General features: G+C 31.8%; 2 protein-coding genes across 3 annotated transcripts in view; both read right to left on the reverse strand.

Moving 5' to 3' along the window:
* The window catches only part of Trpgamma (Transient receptor potential cation channel gamma), a 94158-nt gene that overhangs the window by 13849 nt on the left and 58620 nt on the right, over nt 1–21689 (reverse strand). The window contains exons 8-14 of one of the 2 annotated variants that reach the window (XM_015979223.2): nt 9000–9234; nt 8845–8949; nt 6166–6305; nt 5968–6071; nt 2710–2843; nt 2534–2663; nt 2224–2419 (exon numbers count right to left, since the gene is read on the reverse strand). In XM_015979223.2, the coding sequence (XP_015834709.1) occupies nt 2224–2419; nt 2534–2663; nt 2710–2843; nt 5968–6071; nt 6166–6305; nt 8845–8949; nt 9000–9234 (1044 nt within the window). Of the gene's footprint in view, nt 1–2223; nt 2420–2533; nt 2664–2709; nt 2844–5967; nt 6117–6165; nt 6306–8844; nt 8950–8999; nt 9235–21689 lie in introns of both variants that reach the window. The other variant, XM_015979222.2, reaches the window with a different exon arrangement.
* On the reverse strand, nt 13523–19592 carry LOC100142311 (sphingomyelin phosphodiesterase). The gene is made up of 7 exons (XM_001815438.4): nt 19438–19592; nt 18542–19385; nt 18299–18493; nt 14222–14392; nt 13998–14178; nt 13758–13951; nt 13523–13704 (listed from the first exon to the last, which is right to left on the reverse strand). The coding sequence occupies exons 1-7, from the start codon at nt 19583–19585 to the stop codon at nt 13551–13553; spliced, it is 1887 nt and encodes a 628-aa protein (XP_001815490.3). The 5' UTR covers nt 19586–19592; the 3' UTR covers nt 13523–13550.

Genomic DNA, 21689 nt, shown 5'->3' on the forward strand with positions numbered 1-21689 from the left:
AAACGATACTAAGAACTTTTTTGGTAACAGCAGGAATAAATGAATGTAAGGCATTATGACATAAATGCTGCAAGTGGAGAATTAGAAGAAAAGCTCTATATGAAGAAACCAGAAGGTTTTACTAACGAAAAGAAGACAAACTTGGTTGTAAACTAAAGAAAATAATTTAGTTCTAGAAAAAAATTGAAAAATGGATATATTTATTTATTTATTGATTTATAATATTTTAAAGCAAGAAATTAACAATTATTATAAAGCACTGTAACCAAGATTAGAAAAGTACTAGAAGTAAAATCTTTGAGCAAAATAAAGTATTATTTGGGTTTAAATAACAAGACATAAAAATGTTTTATATTAATTAAGAAAGATACATTGACAAGGTTCTAAAGGAATTTAAAATGGAAAATGCAAAGCCTTCTAGAATGCCTATGTTATTGTAATTAAAGGATTCGGAGTAAGTAAACAATAATGAGGGAGCTAAAAAAACAACTGAAGGTTTATTATACATAGCTGTCAATACTAGACCAAATATTGCAGTAAACGTTATGCAAATTGAAGTGAAGACAAAACAGACAAAAAATTCAAGAATGTGTATTGTTTAATTTTTCGGAGGCACCATCAGCTCGTCATGGAGAAGTTGTTCCTTTATCTTTAAAAGAATCTAAATACGAGTACTTTCGTTAATGAAGCATTGTGGTGAAGAAAGCTGCTGATGGATTTTAGCATAAAAAAGTTTGAATTGATAATGTTTAAAGATAATCAGAGATGTTTAAAATTTTAGGAAATTTCAAAATCTTGTAACAGAGGCAAATATATTGATACTCAATTTCATTTCATAGAAGATTTTGATTTTAATATAATTTTAAATATTGAGCCAGTCTCAATAACTTTTGAAATTGAGTAAATCTATTTTCAAGCAAAAAGAAGTCGATTAGAATTGCGAGGGCGAAGTTCAATACCAACATTAGTTACATTTTAGGTTTCATCTCCTAATCGCTAGCCACCCCTATTCTAAAATTTTAAATGGCGATTTTTTGGCAATTTTTTTAGATGAGGATGGTTTTATTTTTGAAATTTTTAATCTTAGTAGGCTTTGATTTGAAGCCAATTTAATTTAAAAAAAAATTTGACGATTAAAAATGCGTTGAGGGAGTTTAAAACCAGCATCAGCTACATTTTAGGTTTCATCCCCTAATCGCTAGTCACCTCACCCCTACTTTAAAATTTTTTGATGGCACCTTCTACTTTTTGAAACATTTTTGTCTATTAGAGATGCAATGAAAGAGTTCAAAGCTAAGAAAGGTAGGTACGTTTTAGATTTCATCCCCCAGCCCTTACTTTTAAATTTAAATTTTAATAGCACCCCTAAATTTTTAAATATTTTTTGAAAGGGGGTAGAGAGCCTATCTAACCGTAAATGCAGCAACTAAAAAGCACATCAGAATTTTTTTAACAATTATTACATACGCTAATTTTTACATTTCCAAAAATGTTTAAAAAGTAAAAAGTGCCATTTAAAATTTTTAAATAGGGGTGGCTAGCGACCAAGGGATAAAACTGAAAATGTAACTAATGGTGGTTTTAAACTCTCTCATCGCATCTCTAATTTAATTTTTTTTATTTAGCTTAAAATGGCTTTAAAACAAGGGCTACTAAAATTAAAAATTTGAAAAATAAAACCACCCTTAATTAAAAAACAAATCGCCAAAAAAATTTTTCTTGGACAGTTAGATACGCTATGTTTTCCCTTTCGGGAAAAGTAAGGAGTGCCATTTAAAATTTTAAAGTAGAAGTGGCTAGCGATTAAGGGATAAAACCTAAAATGTAACCAAAATATTGGTTTTAAACTTCCCCCTTGCGGTTCTAATCGACCTGTTTTTGTTTGAAAACAGATTCGCTCAATGTCAAACGTTATTGAGACTGGCTCTTTTTGAAATAAAAGCCCTGTATATACTCTTGCAGAAGAAATGGTTGCAAATTATTAGCTTCAATCGGTATGAAATGTATTGTTGGTGTAATTGGTTTGGAATGAATGTAAATGATAGGTAAACTTTGAGAAAGGATGTAAGATGATTGAAATTATTTATTTGTATTCATATTTTCATTGTTGATAGTTTTTACTTCAATTTTCTGAATAGTCACAGTTTCGTATTATTTTTCATTTTGCAGATTCACTATTTCAAATTACAAATCTGAACTGAATCAGTAACTAGATTAACTTACCGAAATTAGTTGATATGAATGATTCATCATAGCAATGAGTAAGTTGAGCAGAACGACGATGTTAATAACCGAGTACGTCCCAAACATAAGCATCCCCCAAAACCTCGTGAATATTTTAATTTCGTTCAATTCGAAGCTCTCCAAGTCGACCAATCCGAAAACGGCCCAAAAGAGCGTCTGACTGGTCTCGAATAAGCTGCAACATAATTGAATATGACACGATTACGTTCTCGGTGAATTGCAAATTTATTCGAAGCCTTTGAAGTGAGTGATCAAGAGACTTAACACACGCAAAATATTAATTACTCACTTTGAAAACCTTCTCCATATTATACAGGCGTTTGTGTCGTTATTTTCCGTTTGATTTAAGGAATGAGGGTTCTCTTCTGGACACTTTCTTTTCTCAGCTTTGGCGTAATATGAAAGTAGCTGATTCAGACCTGTAATAATTTGTGCAAGCTGACACCACGTGGAAATGGGACTTACCACAAGAAAACGCAAACAGGACTAGAACGTACAAGAAGAAGAATTTCATGATGTCCATCACCATTCGTGATAGCGACACTTGAAGTGGTCCCAAGTGAGGGTTCACCGAAAATATGTACACTAACTTCAATGAACTAAAACAAGAAAAATGAGATGAGAAATGTGTGTTCTCACTTAAGCGACTTGTCTTAATTAACGTGTTCCCGTCTTATCTCAAAATGTTTAACAGGAAAATAACCACAGACTGTTAAAGAAGCTAATACTTGGGGAACCACTAATCCCGAAAGCGTTAAGTTGAGATCGATGTCTGGAAGTTGCTCGAAACTTTTGAAAGATTTGTGGCAACGTGGTCACAGTCGAGCAAAAAATTTAAAGTACATTTTTTATAACAAACTGTTGGTTAACAGCTTGTTAATTTCCAAACCCAAGTTTTATTTAGCTCGCTCTCATTTAAACGGTCGTAATTTCCCGAAAATAAAAGTTATGGAATATTTTAATAGGCAGGGCAGGGCAGTTTAATCTGCTTATGGATTCGCTCGTTCGTAATGAATTAAAGAGCCGTCTAACACACGTCAAGCGACAATTCATCTCATCAGTCATTCGCGTATCTAGTCTCGATTTCGTGCTATTATTAAATCGCGATTTAACACATCCTGAAATACTCCAATCCTCGTTTAATGGCAAGGGTACAATACACGTTCTCGTGTAAATCACACGCTGGGGTTGAATACTAATAGCGAGGATTTCGGACTGAAAAATTAAATTGGAAGAATTTCCAATATATCTGGGCAATTGGATTTTACGTAACGCACAGAAATTCCACCACAAATGCTCTAATTACCAATCGATACGCTTATCTGGGAAGCTCATCACCACGTTCTTATTTATTTATGACTAGATTTGTATATATTTGTGTTTAATTGCAAAATGTTTAGAATTTAATGATTTGCCCGGCGCATCCACCATTTTTGAATGCCTTTTTTTTTCGTCAATCTGTCTTTATTTTAATTATAATAATGCTAGTTAATATTACCTATTCATTCTGTTAAAAAGAGATGTAGTTTTAGGGCGACTGTGATAAAAAGAAACCATCAAGTCGGATCAAATTACTCAAATTTATTCTAAACACGTGTCTGAATAAAAATTTGTTCGAACTATGCAGAATCCTGGAGTGTAGAGTGCAACCCGATATAAAATGTAAGTTCATTTTGCTTTCACAAAATAAGAGTAACTTTCTGTGGTAAAATCAACCTGACAGCGATGGACGTTTTCATATTCATGTAATAGTTAATGGAAATTATGTAAAACTAGTCGCAAGAGCAAGAAAATGTCAAATCTATTTATTTTTATATGAGCTCACGCCTAGAAACTGGATTTTCACGAATTTTTTTAACAAAAATTAGATAATTAAATCTGGAAATCTTTTATTAATTCCAACAGTACGAAAAAAAAACAGTGGTACTTACCATCAACAAACAAAACAATAACAATGAAACAAAATAAGTGTTGTACAAAAACAACGTACAAATAAAACGTGCTCGCACTCGATAGTTTCGCTAATGTCGCCAGAGAGCGCAGTTGTTCTATTACCGACAAAATTTTCAGAGCAATAAATTTAAAACAATTTTGTATTAGTATAACAGTTAGCACAAAGCAAATATATTAAAAAGAATTCGAACATATATCAATGTGCATTCTGTTCCATATTTTTCAAAACGCTAGGGTTACAGATACAAGTAAACTTTTAGGAAGAAAGTTGTAGAGAATGAAATTTCTTACGGAAAAGTTTGCAAGACCAAAGTTCCAAAGACGCTCAAGCGGCGGATTTGTTTCATTTTACTGGTGGTCCAGTACCGGAAAGTGATTTTATAGCTAAACTATTGAAGATTTTTGTTTGTTACTTACACTGATTTGTATCTTTATCCGTATTCCCAGCGTTCACAAAAATATTTAGTGGAACTCGAACTGATAATTTTAAGCGATAGTTTTTTGGAAATACGGTTGACGATACAAAAAGCGTAAGGAGCAAAGTTGTGGAGACTTAAATTGCCACCACAATACATCATATTTCTATCTTCTACAGTTTAGGTATAAATATGGTTACTCGACCACCGGTAAAATGCAATAAATTCGTCGTTTCAGTGAATTTGAATGTCTTTGAGACCTAAAAAGTTGACGATAGAAATCTGGTTTTGCAAAATTTAAAAAAAAAAATTTTCCATAAATTCTTTCTTAACATTTTTTTGTATCTTTAACCGTATGCGCAGCGTCTTGAAAAATAATCAGTTTCCCTCTGTTAAGAGTTCAAAGCTTAACATTTCTGCGTTTTTTCCAAATAATTAGTGAATTTGTTGAATTTAAATTCAAGCTCAAAGTGCCCTTATTTCTACTCTGCCATACAATTTTTTTGGGTTCAGAAAATGCTGCAATTTTATATTTGGTTTCGTCTCCGTAGTATAGTCCTCCGTAGTTTTTCTCTAAGAATTTACTTAATAGAAAAATGTTTTGCATCACAAAATCCCTGCGAATGACAATTTTGCAAAAAATGAATATGTGTCAAAAATACATATATCAAATGATTCCTAACAACTAAAATTTACTCAATTTGAAAAAGGAAATTAAAAAATGCCATAATAATGGTGGTTACGTTATAAAATTTTAAAGTTAGCGCCAGTTTGTCGTAGCTTCGGAAGTTCAGTCATTTTGAAAATAATTTAATTGAATTTAAAATGGTTGATTTGATTTGATACAATAGACATTAAAAAAAATAATATACTGGGTGACTTTTAATAAATGAAGCAAAAAAATCTATTGACAACATTGAGTTATTGGCCTCCCTGCTAGCTTGTTGTATGGAGATGTTTCATCTGACAGTCATGTCAGCCAAATTTAATTTTCAAATTTGTTATCAACTTGACCACAAAAATCACAATCGTTAATAGTCACCCGGTAGGTAATAAAACACCAGGAAGTAACTTCAATTTTCGAAAAACAAAATTTATTAGGTACATTAAAACTTAAGATAAAAGATAAATTTTTCATAATTAGGAAGATTAAGCACAATGTTAGGATGTTTAAAACCTATTTAGGATTCAACAAGTAAGTTAGGAATAAAAGAAATATAATAAGAATAGTGTCAAGTATTTGCATTTTTAACAAAGCAAATTTATTTCGTGTTTAAAGGAAATTACAGATTAGGGAAGTTTTCTAAGATCCGGTCTCTAGGCATACCTTTTCACACAAGCCAGGAAAAATTACCTGAAAATATTCGCTGCTGAAAAAAGCCCTTCTGAGATCAGCATTGGATCCCAGGCATCCCACTCTTTTCTCGGAACATTCAGAGCACTCGGATCTTTTTGTACCTGAAAGAAATAAGCGATTGCAGACATCTCGCTGTCGCTCAAAAACTGCAAACATTTTTCTCAGGAACTAAAGGGGAAGGAAACACTTTCCTACCTGATAAATCGAAACTGCCCTTAAAGCCACTGTCGCTACGTATAACGAGTTTGTAATGAAGTCAATGACGTTCCACATATCTCTCACATACTCCTCGAGACCCACGTCCCATAACTGCTTTATTTCACTCCATATTAATCCTGGAAAGGAAGTTTGTGTTAGCTTTGCTTGCACAGCCACTAACTTGTTAACCACACATTTCCGGACTTATCATCAACAAAATTAAAATGCCTCCACCCGAGAAACTAACCCTTCCATTATCATTACGCGGACGGTTCCATCTATTATTTTAATAAATATTTGCAACCGCACTTTAATCAAACGAAACTTTGACCTTATTCAGCTCATTTTTCCGCGGGGTTATGCACTGCTTACAAGACGCAATACAATAAAAAACAATACTCAAAAATACACGACATTACACTACTACTAGTACTAGAAAATACTTGACAATAGGCTAAAGAAAGCGTTTAAAAAAATCCAACTCTATAATTTTTTCCACCAATTGCATAATGTTTTGCCTAATTTGACTGGGCTAATGAAGTAACAACAAAGTCCCAAAAAAAGATCAATACGAAAGTAAAAGCGAGACATTAAACTTAAACTTATTTATTTATATGTTATGAAGATTGGATCAGTTTTCTGTAATTTGAACTGAAATGGGCTTGAAGTTACAGCAAGTTCTAAATTTTTCTTCCGACTTAGTTTAAAAATAAAATTGGCACTTTTTTATTCCTTCGTATCATCTAATTGTTTTCTGTCACATAATTATTTTACATTTTATTTACTTTCTTGTTAAAAATTGGAAGTTGCAGAGTTAATTAGTACTTTTTGTCTTTACATTTAAATCAAAAACTTTTTTCTTATACGGAATTTGACCATGTTTTGTGTTTTCGTATCTACATTTTCATCTAGGATTTTTTTGCCAACATTAATGACATATTCTATAAATAAATCAAACACTGGACCCAACTTTTTTTACTAAAATTCCTCCGAATGAATTGGCTATGGTGCCAACGTTAAAATTATATAACATGTCCAAAAGTATTTACTGTAATCTGTTCCTAATTTAAAAATAAAAAAATACAAAAATAGGTATTAAAGTATTCGTTTTTTAAAATTCATATTCATTAACATTCATTCAATTCAAAATGTGCAACAAAAAAAATCTCCTATCAAATTTTATTGTCTTTTTAAAGCTGTATAAGGGGTTCGACAATTTCTGTCGGATGTTAGAAGAGGTTCGCAAGGTGAAAAAAGTTGGGAACCACTGCTTTAATCCATTTAATTTGTATACAGATTGAGTTTAAAGTAACACATAAAATTCATATTTTTGTAAAAGATCTCCCCAGTTGGGTATTTTTTTAATAACTCGAAAACTAAAAGAAATTTTGAAAAAATTTATTCTTGAAAAATGATCACATTTTTTAAGTAGTTGATGATGTACTAATTAGTTTTTTCGTAAGGTACATAGTTTAGGCACAAAACGCTTGTTTTCATACCTTTGCCCAACGCAAAAAATCAACTTCAGTTGATAAAAAACAAGACAGAACTACCAGGAAATCATTCGAGAATTTTTTTCATTGGTGTGAAATATGCAACAAGTCCTTTCAAAAGTTCATGTTTTTATTCTTCCTTTTAGATTTTTTTAACGCAAATATTAGCGCAGTATTGATAAATATGAAGACAGGTGTCATCAAGATGTACATAGATGAGAGAAGATCGTCATATAGCAAATTTTAGTTGGTTGTAACTTCATTGGAAAGTGGGGAAAAAAATTACATAGAAATATGCTATTATTATGCAACTAGATAGATCTTTTTAATAATCTTTAGTATTTGTTGTTAATTATTGTCGCAATCATTAAACTTACTGTTATAGTTTTAAGTAAAATCAACGATTTATAATATTTATAAGATAAGAAAACTGTTTATGTGAAACAGTTTTTGTTATTATAGTTATATATTCAGAAGCATCAAATGTATAATAATCACTCATAATAATAATAATGAAGAAAAAAATTTTTTTGCAGACCAGTTTTATTAGTTTTGGAGATACATTAAAAATGTACTTTTAGCATACTCACCCTGTATTTATAAAATTTAGAAAGTTTTGAGACTGGCCAGTGATGAATAATATAAGGCATCACTTAACTGTACTGTTTACGCAATACTTGTGCCAATATTTGTACAAAAAAGAGGTAGTAAAAGACCTTTCGCATTTTCCTTAGTTTTTTGCGACTTAAAATCCGGAATTTCGTTATTAAAGCGGTTTTATTTCCTACCAAGTCAAGCATAATGCAGCGTCACACGTACGCTTCAAGCCCTTCAAGGGCACAATACTCCATCTAAACTTATTCCAAACTCATTTCCAATATAATTAAGCTCCAATTTGTGCCGAAAATCGCTGGAATAAATCTCAACCTCATTGTTATTCCATCAAAAATGCAAAAGCTGTTCCGTGCACGATATATCTCAGATTGTTAGATCTGTGTTAAGTTCGGTGTTAACATGCATATTTGACGTCTCCATCGCTTAGCTCGGACACGTAAACAATTACGAATAACAACACAAAACGGCAAAAAATTTCAATAGCAAATTGATTGTTTGCATGAAAAGCGAGGAACAAGTTTCTCGACTGTGGCAAGGTTTGCTTAAAAAGTTGGCGAATTGTGCTCACCACTAACGTAGGCGAGTATTATCCATTCGACAAGGGTGGGTTTGGCACCCCTCTGTGTGTACACGACGCCAGGATCGTCGAAGAAAACAGTCTGTGACAACAAAACTGGAAAGAAATCATTTTGAAACAATTCCAAATTAAGCTTCGCAACTTACACAAAAATGTGAAATAAGAGGCGGAATGGCAGATGAACTTGATGAAAGGCTTCCGCATCGTCTGGCCAATCACGGAATGTGGTGCAAGGATGTAAGCAATCGAGAAGAACGGGAAAAGGATGCCAATCCTCACAATTTCTAAGGCTTGCAGAACCATGTTTTTCCTGCGGAAACCCGGAAGACCTTCGTACCAAATCGAAGCTAGCAGTTGCTGGACGTTGGAATGAGCTACAAACTGAAAATCAATCAATCAGTGTTGCTTACACCGGATTAAAGTTGATCTAACGACTTCAATTCATTCAAAAAAATTTCACCGTGCGTGCGTTTTTTTTTTAATTAAATCAAGCACTAATATTCAGATTCGGAAGTTATGCAAATCATGTGTTAATTAAATTCTGTTGGTATTGGCGATGGAATGAAAAATCGATCGGATTGAGGGAATGTGGGGGAAAACAGTCAAAGGCGTTGCGGTATTGTAAATGTGAATAAAAAGGCTCGAAAGTGTTCTGAAGTTTAATTTAGCGAACTTAATGGAAAAATAGCTTTAACAATAGATAAAGAGGTTGGTGTTGTTGGCCGCGGCGTAAAGGCACTGTTATCACAAAGTTTAAATGTTTCACTGGAATGTGAAGTAGAACAGATAAGGGATGAAGCTTGCCCTTTGATAAAATATTACTTGTATAGTGCCTAATTCCTCGCCAAGATCTCTTTGATCGTGACTAATTACTAATGTGCTTTTTAAATTTTGTTTGTATTCAGATATAATTACTTTTTTGCAAATAAGTTTCTATTGTAGGAATTAATAAAAAATGTATCAGAAATTACGTACCACCAGATTTTAATTACTAATTTCCCTTTTTACAAACTTTTTTGCCACCTAATTAAAACTTTTTCCTTCCCAAAAGTTTGATCTCTAATTATTATTAACTAAAAAAAAGTACACGGTTGTATGTTTCTAAAAAGCTAAAAGCTCCTAAAAATTTCTTCCCAGCACAGTTAATTAAAATTCCCCTTTCATTTTGAAAAAAATAATTAGTTGCAATAATAATAATTATAATCATTTATGTAAGAAGTCCGCAAAATAGACTTTTAGCGGACGAATCGGATTAATGAAATCAGTTCACTAAAAAAACTATTTTGCGGAAGTGTTGCATACAAACTTTTTTTGTACCAGCTCTCTAAAACAACAAAACTGTAAAATTTTTTAAATTTGCAATTTCACCCTTCACAAGTGCATTCGACCGATAGTCATCGCAACGTCAAATTTATTGAAACAATAATTATTGTTTTGTCAAATAATAAATAAATTAGAGTCCGCAAAATGTTGCTATGGCGACTTTAAGTACTTGACATGTACTTGACATTTTGCGGAGTCAAAGCAGTTCCCACAATAACCATTTTAGGAAACGTGTATCAAAAAAATTATTAATCGGAACCGGATCTTAGAAAACTTCTCTAACTCGCAACTTTTAAGGGCTTTCCTTGAAACTCTAAATAAATCTGTTTGTGAAAAATGTAACCACTGATGAAGACCATTTTAGTTTTTCTTTAAAGAATTTTCTTAAATTGACTTGTATCCTAGATGTGTTCTAAACAACTTAGAATTGTGTTCCAAATATATATTCCATTTTTTTATTATTATAAAATCAAATTTTTCAGTTTTTTTTAAAGATTTTTTGTTTCTTATAGGTTTTTATACAGACTGATCCAGAAATACTGAGTCTGTTGGCAACAAATTTGAAAGTATTTGTGCTCGTAATTTGCAACATTGCAACCGAATTCGATTTTTCTTGACAACTATTTGACGTACAACCCCACAAGAATGTTAAATTGTTGTTAACTGGAAGCGTACTCCATTGGTATCCTTAAAAATTTAAGTCCAGTGTTGCCAACAGACTCAGTATTTCTGGATCAGTCTGTATTTTCACTTTCAAAATTTCCTATTGTTTCAGTTTTTAAGTTTTTCAGTATTCTAGCTTTTTAGTTTTTACAAACTTCATATTCATTTCCTAAATTTTTCAATTATTTGTCCTTTCATCATCTTATAATTTCAGTTTTTCAATTTCCTAGGCACAGTTAGGAAACATATTTAACCGAGAGATAAATTTAAAACTCAGTAAAACATAGCAACGCAATCAGATACGCACTACCTTAACAACTAATAATACAGATATAAAATTTAACTAAAATTTAATCGTACTAGAAATCGGGCCTTAATGTTTTTAATTTGCAGTTTCAAAGTTTTTTAATCTCTCTCTTTTCCAGTCACAGAATTTTATCACACTATTGTTTTTTTTTTGTATTTCAGTTTTTCAAATTTTTGGCTTTTCAGTCTCATAGTGTATTGACTTTTATTGAAAATGTATTGTTCAATTTATTAGTGTTTTTCTTTCTCAGTTCTATAATTTTTTCAGTTTCTCAGTTTTCATGTACTTTGTTCTTTAGAATTTCAATCTCACTATTTTTGTTTTTTTTGTGTTTCAGCTTTTTAGTTTTTCAGTGTTAAAGTTAGTTTCTTGAAGTGTCAGTTTTTGAACATTTTTTTTTCCACTTTACAGTTAGAAATACTCTAGTCATATATTAAATTAATTTTTAAGATTGCACTATGAATTTAATTATGAAGATTCATGAGCTCTTGCAAAAGCAAAGCATTATAAAGCCAGTTTGAAAAATGAATTACTTTTTTACCTTAAAATTTTACCAAATAGCATAACAAAACAAAACAGTAAATTTGTAATTTGTTGAAGCAATTGTACTCGTAAATGGAGTGTAATTTTTTTTATAAAAAATATTAAAAATTAGTTAGTGACAAATTAAAACATACAACACAAAAATTCTGCATACAAAAATATTGGAATTGCAGAAGTTTTAGTACTAGGTATTCTTACAGGTTAATGAACTAATTTAATCTTAAGGTTCAACGATTAGGTATTCCACTTCTTTTTAGCTTTTTTGTGCAGTTAAAGTATTTAAAATTTTTTACAAAACATATTTCGTCTTGTTTGTTTTTGTAACTGAATTTATTGCAATAAAAATTGTTTGTATTTTTATTTTTTTGCTGTAGAAATTAATAAAATATATATCCTAAATTACCAGTTATTTGTTTTTTACAACCTTTTTAAATAAAAATAACATTGCTCGCCTAAATGTGTGGGGAGAAAAACTTTAAATTCTAGTGTATAATAAACGTAAGCATCCACTAAGAAACAATTTTTAGAAATTAACCCCCTAAAGAGGTAAAATATGGTGTAAAAGTTATTATATTAAAGTTATATCCTTGAAATTCCTTCAGGAATTAGAAGAAATTAGCATTAATTATTTTTAGAAAATCCACCCTCAAAGAGAATTAAATATAAAATATAAATACATATAAATAGGTATAAATATAAAAAAAAATATAAAAAGTTATAAAACAAGTAAAAGTAACTTGAAGTAACTCGGGTTTGTATTGGGTCATGATATTTTAAAGTTCACAATGAAATTATGTGTTTCTACTTTTTGTTACTAAGTTTAGTTATGTTTTTCTGGGTTTCAAAATAGTTGAGAACATGCATTTGAAGCCGTAGACAACCGCTAGTAATTAAATAAATTTTTATAATCAATTATAATAATTGGTTACTTAAATATTTTTTACTCTAAAGCCAAGGCCGATAGGAAAATTTTATAATAAATATAAAAATTGTAAAAATTGAAGAACTTCTTTACACGGATAACGTATAACAAAAATATGACTTTATATGTGTAAAGTCGATAATAAGATAAACAACAAAATAGCGCCAAATCATGTAGTTTTGATAGCTTTTATAAAAATCGATTTTTTTAAAGAAATTATTAAAAGAAGATTATAATTTTTAAACTTTAGCGCCCTCTTCTCATCTTTCGTTACACCTTTCTTTTAATCAAAATTGTGTAGTACGAAGCTTGAATGGGGAGAAATCCCCGAGAAATTAGTCGAAAAATTCTATTATATCGGAGCGCTAAACGATCTAAAAGGCGTGATAAATCTCTCGACATCGTCTAACTCTGATTTAGTTTCAAGTCGGCTATCCAATCGTAAATTACAAAGACGGGGATATTATTCTTCTCCTTGTAATCCTATTGACATAGCAGTAAGGCTTGATACCAAAACCCACACGGATTTATTATTGTCCTCCTATTATTCCCCGTGATTGTGCTGAAACCCATTTTTCGTCAAATTTGATCGATGCTCGAACAAAAAGCTAATAAGGGGTAAACAACCTCGAACTGTGCCACCTTCAGGGATGCAATTATGAACCTTTGAAGGTGCACTTTAAGACACTATCAAAGCGCTTTTTTCCGCGTAATCGTATTTGGGTAGAGATGTGGAAAATTGAAAACGTGCAAAAGTGCGACCGACCATTAGTGCGTGACTGATAGACGTGTGACACTAATTTGAATTTATGAAAGGTGTGCTGTCTTCAATAAACTAAATTGGGCGCCCTGAAAAGTTACAGCAACACAAAAAAGTTGCTTCTGGTTGCAGTTGAAATGAAAAACGGGTCTACCGAGTATTATTTTATTAATCAAAAGTTAGGTTTGTTTCCCTTGCTCATACAGCTGTAGGAAATAATCGCATTGTGTGTTGTCTGCAAACTGTGCTTTGGCAATATCGCATAAATTCTCTTTGCGGCACGTCTCACTACATCCGGCGTTAATTCCATCATCTCCATTTCGAAATTTGAACCTACAACGAGTCAATTATTAACACCCAGCAAGTCTTGCTTTATTCTCTCCCACCTAAAATAGTCATCGAGCAAGGAATGATCTTGAGCCATCTTATAGAGGACTTTGTCAACTTCAATGGCTTGTAAATTATTCACGCCGTAAGCTTGAGCGAAGCTGTAAAGCTTGTACCATTCCGGTGTTTCACTAACTGGCTGCGAATTCGCCAAAGTGAGATTAAACGTCCATTCTTCATAATCTAAAAGCGACTAGACGGCCGTTTTTCTGGGACACAACGCGTTCCAATGTACTCACGTAAGTGCTTTGGTCAACACGATAAAGTTTATAACTGGGGTTGGAGCTGTCGTAAGGTGTTACAGAAGCCCCATTAAAAGCCACACCGATGGCTTCAGTTGGAGCCGAACTGTTGTAGTAAACATGGAATTCGTCGCGATGAGTGTGGCCGTTAAACTGGCCCGTTATGGTCGAAGAGAATCTAAAAGACAAATAGGAGGGGAAATGGAACAGTTTGATGTTACCTTTCGACTATGCGGTGGTATTCTCGACTCCAAACTTTCAGACATGAAATATCCCCTGTGGGGACGTGAGACAAAATATGGACGCTTTCGTTGGCAGCTTCGGCTTGTTCTAACGTGTCCGCCAGCCATTGCAATTGGTTAAAAGGGTCCACGTCGTCGTATATCAACCACCTTTGCGTTGGAAATTATTAGGTTTGGATGAGTGAACCGATAAAACTCAACACTCGAATACAATTTGATTTCAAATTAAGATAATGACGAAATAGATTAGAATCAAATTGTCACTTATCAGTTGAAGGAAGTACAAAATTTCAAGGACAGAAATCTTTAGATAAAATCACAAAATTTAAACAATTTTTTGCAAACAAAATCTTTTCATAATCTTATTGCCTTAAGAAACCTTGGATTAAGGATATTTTTGTTGAAAGAAAGGTCGAGTTAATTAAACCTTTTCTACTAAGGTGTTAAAAACTTTTAGAATTTATAAAAAAAGGAGTGAACACAAAGTTGAAGCCTACTGACTGCGCCATTTAACTTGGTTTTGATGGCGAATTTTTTTCTATTGTTTTCAAAATCTTTTGAAGTTGCAAATTTAAAATTGAAATTAAAATTAAAAAAGAATATTTTATAGGCAATTGATTAGTTGATTGAATCTTCTCCATTATTGTTGTGCCGTCTTTTTTTTTCTTGTGTTTCTTACACCAAAATTGCCTACATACAGGCTGATTCTTTTAGGGCCTAGTTTAAAAATTTTCTAACTTCTAATATAGTTAGAGCTTTAAATTCTTGAACACAGTCTAAATCAACTATTCTGACTTCAACTAAATTATTTTCAAAATGGCAGAATTTCCGGAACTACGAAAAATTGGCGCCAATTTTTAAATTTTAAATAGTAACCACCTATTTTTATTGCATTTTTAAATTCGCCTCTTGAAACTGAGTGAAATGCATCTAGTTGTTAGTACTAATCTGTCATAGACGTATGTCAATTTTTTGCAGGGGTTCATTTAAAATATCACAGCTTGTGAACCCTTCAAAATAAGTGAATAATTCTTTTTGTATTTGATAGCCACCGGTTCAGAGGGTCTTCTCAAGTCTTTAGGATTGTCAACTGTTAAATTGCAAGGCTACTATGATTTTTTGACAATGATGATAAATAGTGATTATAAAACATATTTTTCAAATGGAATGACCACGTTTTTTAAAGGCAATCAAAAGAACATCAATTTTTATGCAGACTTTTATTATTCTATATCTATCTCTTACAGTTTTTTAAATAATCGCAAAAACTGAATTTTTGCTCATTATTTTCATTTTTAATCAAGTAAACTTTAAAAAAATACGATAAAATTGTGCTATCAATTAAAGGAAATGTTAGATTTGTTCTCTATTTTATTTCAAGAAGTTTAAAATGCGATGCCAGACTGACTGAGTTACTTTACATAATTAACTATGTTATAAAAAAAACATAATTAAATTATTATTGTTTTACTGCTTATTCGATAATGAACCAGCTAAAAACTAAATAAAATATTGAAGTTTGACAATTGTTGGCCATTTTGCAAGGTCTATACTTTATTAACTTTGAAAATTACAAAGTAAAATCTGTTTTTTGTGATTTTTTTCAAAAACTGTAAGAGACAGGTATAGGACGTTTTAATAAAAGTCACCATAAATATTAATATTGTTTCCATTTTCGTTAAGAAAATAGGGTCGACCCATTTGAAAAAACTGAGTTATAGCAGTTTCTTGTAAACCATTTCGAAAAAATCCTACTAGCCATGAATTTTACCAATTGACAATTTGGAAAAATCTAGAAAACTCTTCAAACCTTCGGTTATCGAATGCAAAAAAAGTATCCTCTTATCGCACAGGATTCAATGGCTGTGATGTCTTAGATAAACCCATACAAATGAAAATTTTAACAAAAAAATTAACACATGTCAAAAAGTATGACAGATAAGTACCAACAACTTGGGTAAATTTTACTCAGCTTGAGAAGGTAAATTCAAATCTGCAATAATAATGTGTGATTACAATTTAAAATTTCAAAATTGACGCCAATTTTTTGTAGTTCCGAAAGCTCAGCCATTTTAAAAATAATTTTGTTGAACTCAAAATGATCGATTTAAACCGTATTCAAAATTTTAAAACTCTAGATATATTAGAAGTTAAAAAGTTTCAAATGTAAGCCCTAAAAAAAATCACCCAGTATACTTCAGTGGATATCACCTATTATCACTTAAAGGAAGTACAATACGAGTACAAAACTTGAAGGTCAGAATAAATAAAAGCTTGCAGAATTACAATACAATTTTCTACAAGCAAATTTATAATTTTTTCTGCTTCTACTTGGCATAAAGATTTGTTGTTATGTTCTCCTTTGTTAAAACGAAATAATGAAGTCAATAAAAAATTGAAACTCACTGTCTGCGCCGATTGACTTTGTGAAAAACAAGCTTTGGATTCAGTGGCAAACTTTTTTCTTGAAGTTGCAAATTTAACGTTAAACTCTGATCTTGAGAAATTTAGGGAAAACATGACACTAAAAAGTAGTTCCGCGAATCCTACTGACTGCGTCAAGTTTAAAATAAAACAAAACTGTTTTTTTTTATAGAAAAACGATATACTCGTGTGATCAATAGGAAATATGTAGTTGTTTTACCAACGTTAGTTGCCTGAATTTTCTACATAATTGTTATAACGTGTTTTATTGCTATAATGTCTTTTATTCTTATATTTTTTACACCAAGACTCCCCTGATTTCCTCTAGATTTCCCCTGGTGTTCTCAGTTTACCCCTCGGCTTACAGATTAAAACACAATTTTCTACAAGCACAAACTCCATCTCATTATTTGTCCTTTAGAAACCTTCACTTTTAGGTGGATGAAATGTATGTTCTGTTATTTGTTAAAAGAAAAGTCAACAAAAATTAAACGTTTTTTTGACACTGCAGACTGAATGTTAAAAAAACGACATAAGGGAGCAAACACACAATTGAAGCCTACTGACTGCGCCAATTAACTTTGTGAAAAACAAGACTTGGTTTCAGTGTCGATTTTTTTTCTACTGTCTTACTGTTGCGAATTAAATGTTAAGCTTACGAAAAAATACGATCACTGGATAAAAAAAAGCATAAATAGTGGTTGTATCCACAATTCTTTTAGATTTGCAAGCATGGAGCAACAGTCGTATATTAGGATTATTAGGTATTTACAGAAACACTGATTTCTGTGTGACTCGTCACTCGTAATTTGCAAAATTCAGCAAAAAATTATTTTTTGCACGATTGTGCTCTATTTAATTGTTTACTGCGTCTGTTTCCAAGACGTATGTGGTGTTTACTAGTTGCTACATCCAAAGGCGTCAGTAAGTAAATTAGGCGTCGGTAAGTAATTTTGTCGAAGTCTTGGATGTAGCAACCGGTAACCATAACCTGCTGTCTTGACAATTATTTTGATATTATTTGATAAATCTTTAAAGAAAATTAAGGATCGTGCAAAAAATGCCATAAGAATCACGAACGTTAAGGATTGCCGATCTCAGACAATTGTCTTCGATCGGTAAACTCTCCTTACCGTTTTTGATACTTAATATACTATTACCAGGCGTGCATACTTTAGTGCATGCCAATTAAAAAATCGTAGTTACATCAAATAAACTTCCTAGAAATAATAATAATTCTCAAGTATAATTTGACTTTTTCATTGCTGGCATAATTTTTTGCATTAATTTTGCAACATTTTCTCTAATCAATTATTTTTTAACTTAATTCTAGATTTTGTCCCATTTTTTGTTAAATAATTTTTTAATTAAGTATTTTTTAATGAATACTAATTTATTGCAACAATTTGAAGCATTTAGTATTGGACAATGGACATATCCTAAAATTTCGACAAAACATGTAATTTATCGAATTCATGTCACTATTATGATAATTCTCCTCACGCCCGGTGTTCGGCGACAAATTGCATTCGAGTTTAGCGCGACAGTGGACAATTTATCATTTCATGTGGCGGCCATTCCGCATTCAAAACAAACGACACTAATATTGTTAATCCAAAAATTATTACTTACCAATTATCCGTATAACACAAATTGCCATTAACGCCAATAATCCTAAACCCTGGCCTTGGACTGACACTATAATACCCCCCTTTTAACACCGTCTCACTAACATCTTGCCCAATCAATTTCGACCACTCATCCGCTGCTAATTTAAACAACCATTTAACCGAAAGTGTTTCATCTTTAAGGCGATCATCCGGCCAACTAAAACTGACTTAGGACAAAACCTCTTACAAAATCTTATCGACTCACACATTTAAAGGGTGAGGCTCGTGGTTGCCAAAAATCGGAAAAACCGGAACATCGTACGACTGTTTGAAGAAGGAGTACAACTTGGAGATGGTTTTTGTGTTGTTTTCAACAGTGGTTTGCCAAACCCTGTGACTTATTATATCACCTGTGTAGTAAACGTAGTCGAAGTCTTGTGTTTTGGTTTGTCTTATTGTTTCTTCGACCAAATGCCACGGCGTATCAGCGAAGCGATAATCCGACCAATAACCACAAGCATTTTCGGGTGAATCTGCTTCACCTTGGTCCTCCTGACAACAAACAGGTTCCCCACAATTGGCTTTGCCATTGATTTTGTAGTTAGGGTCGTAGTGAATGTCACTAAGTTGCAAAATATTGAAACTTGAACCAGATGTGTCTGGTTGCGGTCTTTTGGCTGCATTTCCCGGCGGGAGAATTATGGACCAGTCGAAATCATCACCGGTTGAACAACCGAAAGCTTGCAAAACGGAGCCACACAGTCTATTGGCTTTGATATCAGGGTAGTTTTCAACGATGTAGAAAACAATATCAGCGTTAATAGTGATCGAACCGTTGCAAACTCGATCATTTTCGATTCCTAACGTAACACAAATGTACTTGACAATGTCTAAGATCTTGTCTTTGGTCATTCCTTGCTTCCATTCGTCAATCACCAAATCAAAGAGTAGGTTACACAAAGTGCAGATTTCCTCATTGTTGTAGACTTTTTCCATGTGTTCTCTCAACACGTGTGGTAATTGGTACGATTTTGCAGTTTTAGCAAAATAGGGTTTGTTCCCAGTTTTGAAAAGTTGGGTAATGCCATGTTTAACCGACTCAAAATCATCTATTACATTCGGTTATTTAAGGAACTACTCTGTTAAAAAAGCGATACTTACCGTTATGTTTCGAATAAGTTGATGCAACTAATATTAAAACGAGAAAAGAAACAAAGCGAAATGTCATGGTGTTATCGTTAAGTACTGTCTGTTCGGTACAGTTTTGAAACTTTAAATACTTGATAATGACCTTGCGAAAGAATAACATCTAATCTATTTCTATTAAAAAATACTTCAAGAGTCTGTCAAGGAAAATAAAAAATGGAATTATAGCTGATGGACAATCTCAAGATAATATCAAACGTATTGTCGTAAACTGCGCTGCTTTAATTAAACGAAAACAAGAAAAATAATAAGTTCATAGGTCAAGTGTTTTTTTTTTATAAATTTATTAATTTTCAAAAAATGTTGTGATTTTTAGACAACAAACACTGATTTAATATTTGCATAATAATTACATTGTATTTTTTGGCATAAATTAAACAAATAGAATTATCTTTGAGTCCTCGAATAATTAATCGTTAAGTTTTAAGTTTTTATTTACTGTTGATTACTTGATTAGATTAGATTAAGAGCCTCTACGCATGTTTAGAAAAACAACACTTAAAACTTGATTTAATTTGATATAATGTGCCTATAATTTAATTATATAATTTAAGTTAATTAAAAATATGTAATAATTAATAATGTAATAGTATATTACATAACAAGTATGGAAAGTGAGTGCTATCCTGCATCTGAGAATCTTGAATCTGGAAAGCTCACAAGCAGATGATAGACACTTTCCATTGAATTTTGTACACTATTCTTCCCACGACCCCAAGTACACTATTTTTCCACGACGCCAATTACCGAAAAACATCAATTTTTATCAAATCGTTTATTTTTAAATGAACGACAGTTTAATAACAGCGCATTTGATTTTATCGTTGTGAAAAATAAAGCACATATTAAGAGTTTCTGTAAAAGAAAAGAATAAAAGAATTCTGTGTTAAACTAAATCCTAGTGACACGTTTTGAGCTAAGAAAACTCATCAGAAACTCTCAATTTGTGTACTCCATTTCACTCCAAAAAATTCAAAATCGCTGTTGCATTAAATTATTAATCAAAACTTATTGAAATTTGGTATATGCTTTAAAATATTTAAATTCTATTTTTATCTGCTCCGATGATACAAGGCTAACTTGATTTTTTTAATGGTGAAAAGGGTCAAATTTATTATTTTTAGAAAGAGCTTTTTTTCTGAGTTCTGTGATGTATGCATATCTTACTTTAGAAAAAAACTAATAAAATTTTGTTAGTTTTGAAAATGCTTTCTTTACCAAACCTTAGCTCTTTGTAGACTGAACTTTGATCAAAAAATAAGTAAAAAAATAAGTAAAAGTTAATAATAATTGTTAGAATAACACTTTTAACTAAAAAGACTACATTTTAATAAAAAAAAATATTTGGCTGTATCCATACTTATTCGCGACTCTGTATAACGAAAAGCATTATACAGGCTGTTCCGTTTTTATTGTTACAAATTTAAACAGGTGATAGAACAATCAATTCTAAGGCCAAAGTTTCCTATAAATATGTAGCAAAAAATATTTCCTAAGGGAGCTACACCCTTTTAAAGTGGAGCTCTTTGTAGTGAATTTTCCCAAATATTTCAGAAACCACGGTATATAAAATTACAAACTTTGGTAGAGTTAATAATCTTTGTATGCCTAATAGAATTCGAAGATCAAATGTAAAAAAAGGTGTTCCAAACTGGGGGAGGGGGAAGGTTTAGAGTAAAAAATACCACCACTATTTTGACTTCTGCTTTTTGACAATTTCAGCAACGAAATCTTAAATTCTATAGTATTTTGCATAAAAATAGTCTCTTGTGTTGTTCCGATACAACTCACCGTTTTTAAATAAAATCGATTTAAAAACTATGTTACAGACTACAAACAGCATCAAAATCAGTAAGGGCGACCAGAATCAAATTAAAATCATGGTCTTTTGAGGTCAGACCGCATGAATTTATAAGAAAATGTCGGCATTTTTCTCGTACATTTTCAGGACAAGTTCCGATCGCGAAAGTCTCTGTTCTTCCTGATCTTCATGCTGTTTATAGTTTGCAACATAACGTTTAAATTAAATTTTACTCAGAAACGGTGAGTTGCATCGAAACAACACAAGAAACCATTTTTGCGTAAAAAACTATGACATTAACGATTTTGTTGCTGAAAGCGTCAGAACACTAAAACCACAATAGCTAGGAAACTTTTTACCCTTCGCCCTTTCGCCCAGTTTAGGACGCTCCTGATTATAAATTTCT

This window comes from Tribolium castaneum, chromosome 9 (genome assembly GCF_031307605.1).
Source record: "Tribolium castaneum strain GA2 chromosome 9, icTriCast1.1, whole genome shotgun sequence".
NCBI lineage: Eukaryota > Metazoa > Arthropoda > Insecta > Coleoptera > Tenebrionidae > Tribolium > Tribolium castaneum.

What these genes read in the sequence shown, in the direction of transcription:
- LOC100142311 (XM_001815438.4), bottom strand. Translation starts at nt 19,585, where the DNA reads ATGTTATTCTTTCGCAAGGTCATTATCAAGTATTTAAAGTTTCAAAAC. An exon ending in TTGTGTTATACGGATAATTG is followed by an intron (nt 14,393 to 18,298) that starts GTAAGTAATAAT and finishes TCCAACGCAAAG; the next exon opens with GTGGTTGATATACGACGACG. An exon ending in TACCACCGCATAGTCGAAAG is followed by an intron (nt 14,179 to 14,221) that starts GTAACATCAAAC and finishes TTTGTCTTTTAG; the next exon opens with ATTCTCTTCGACCATAACGG.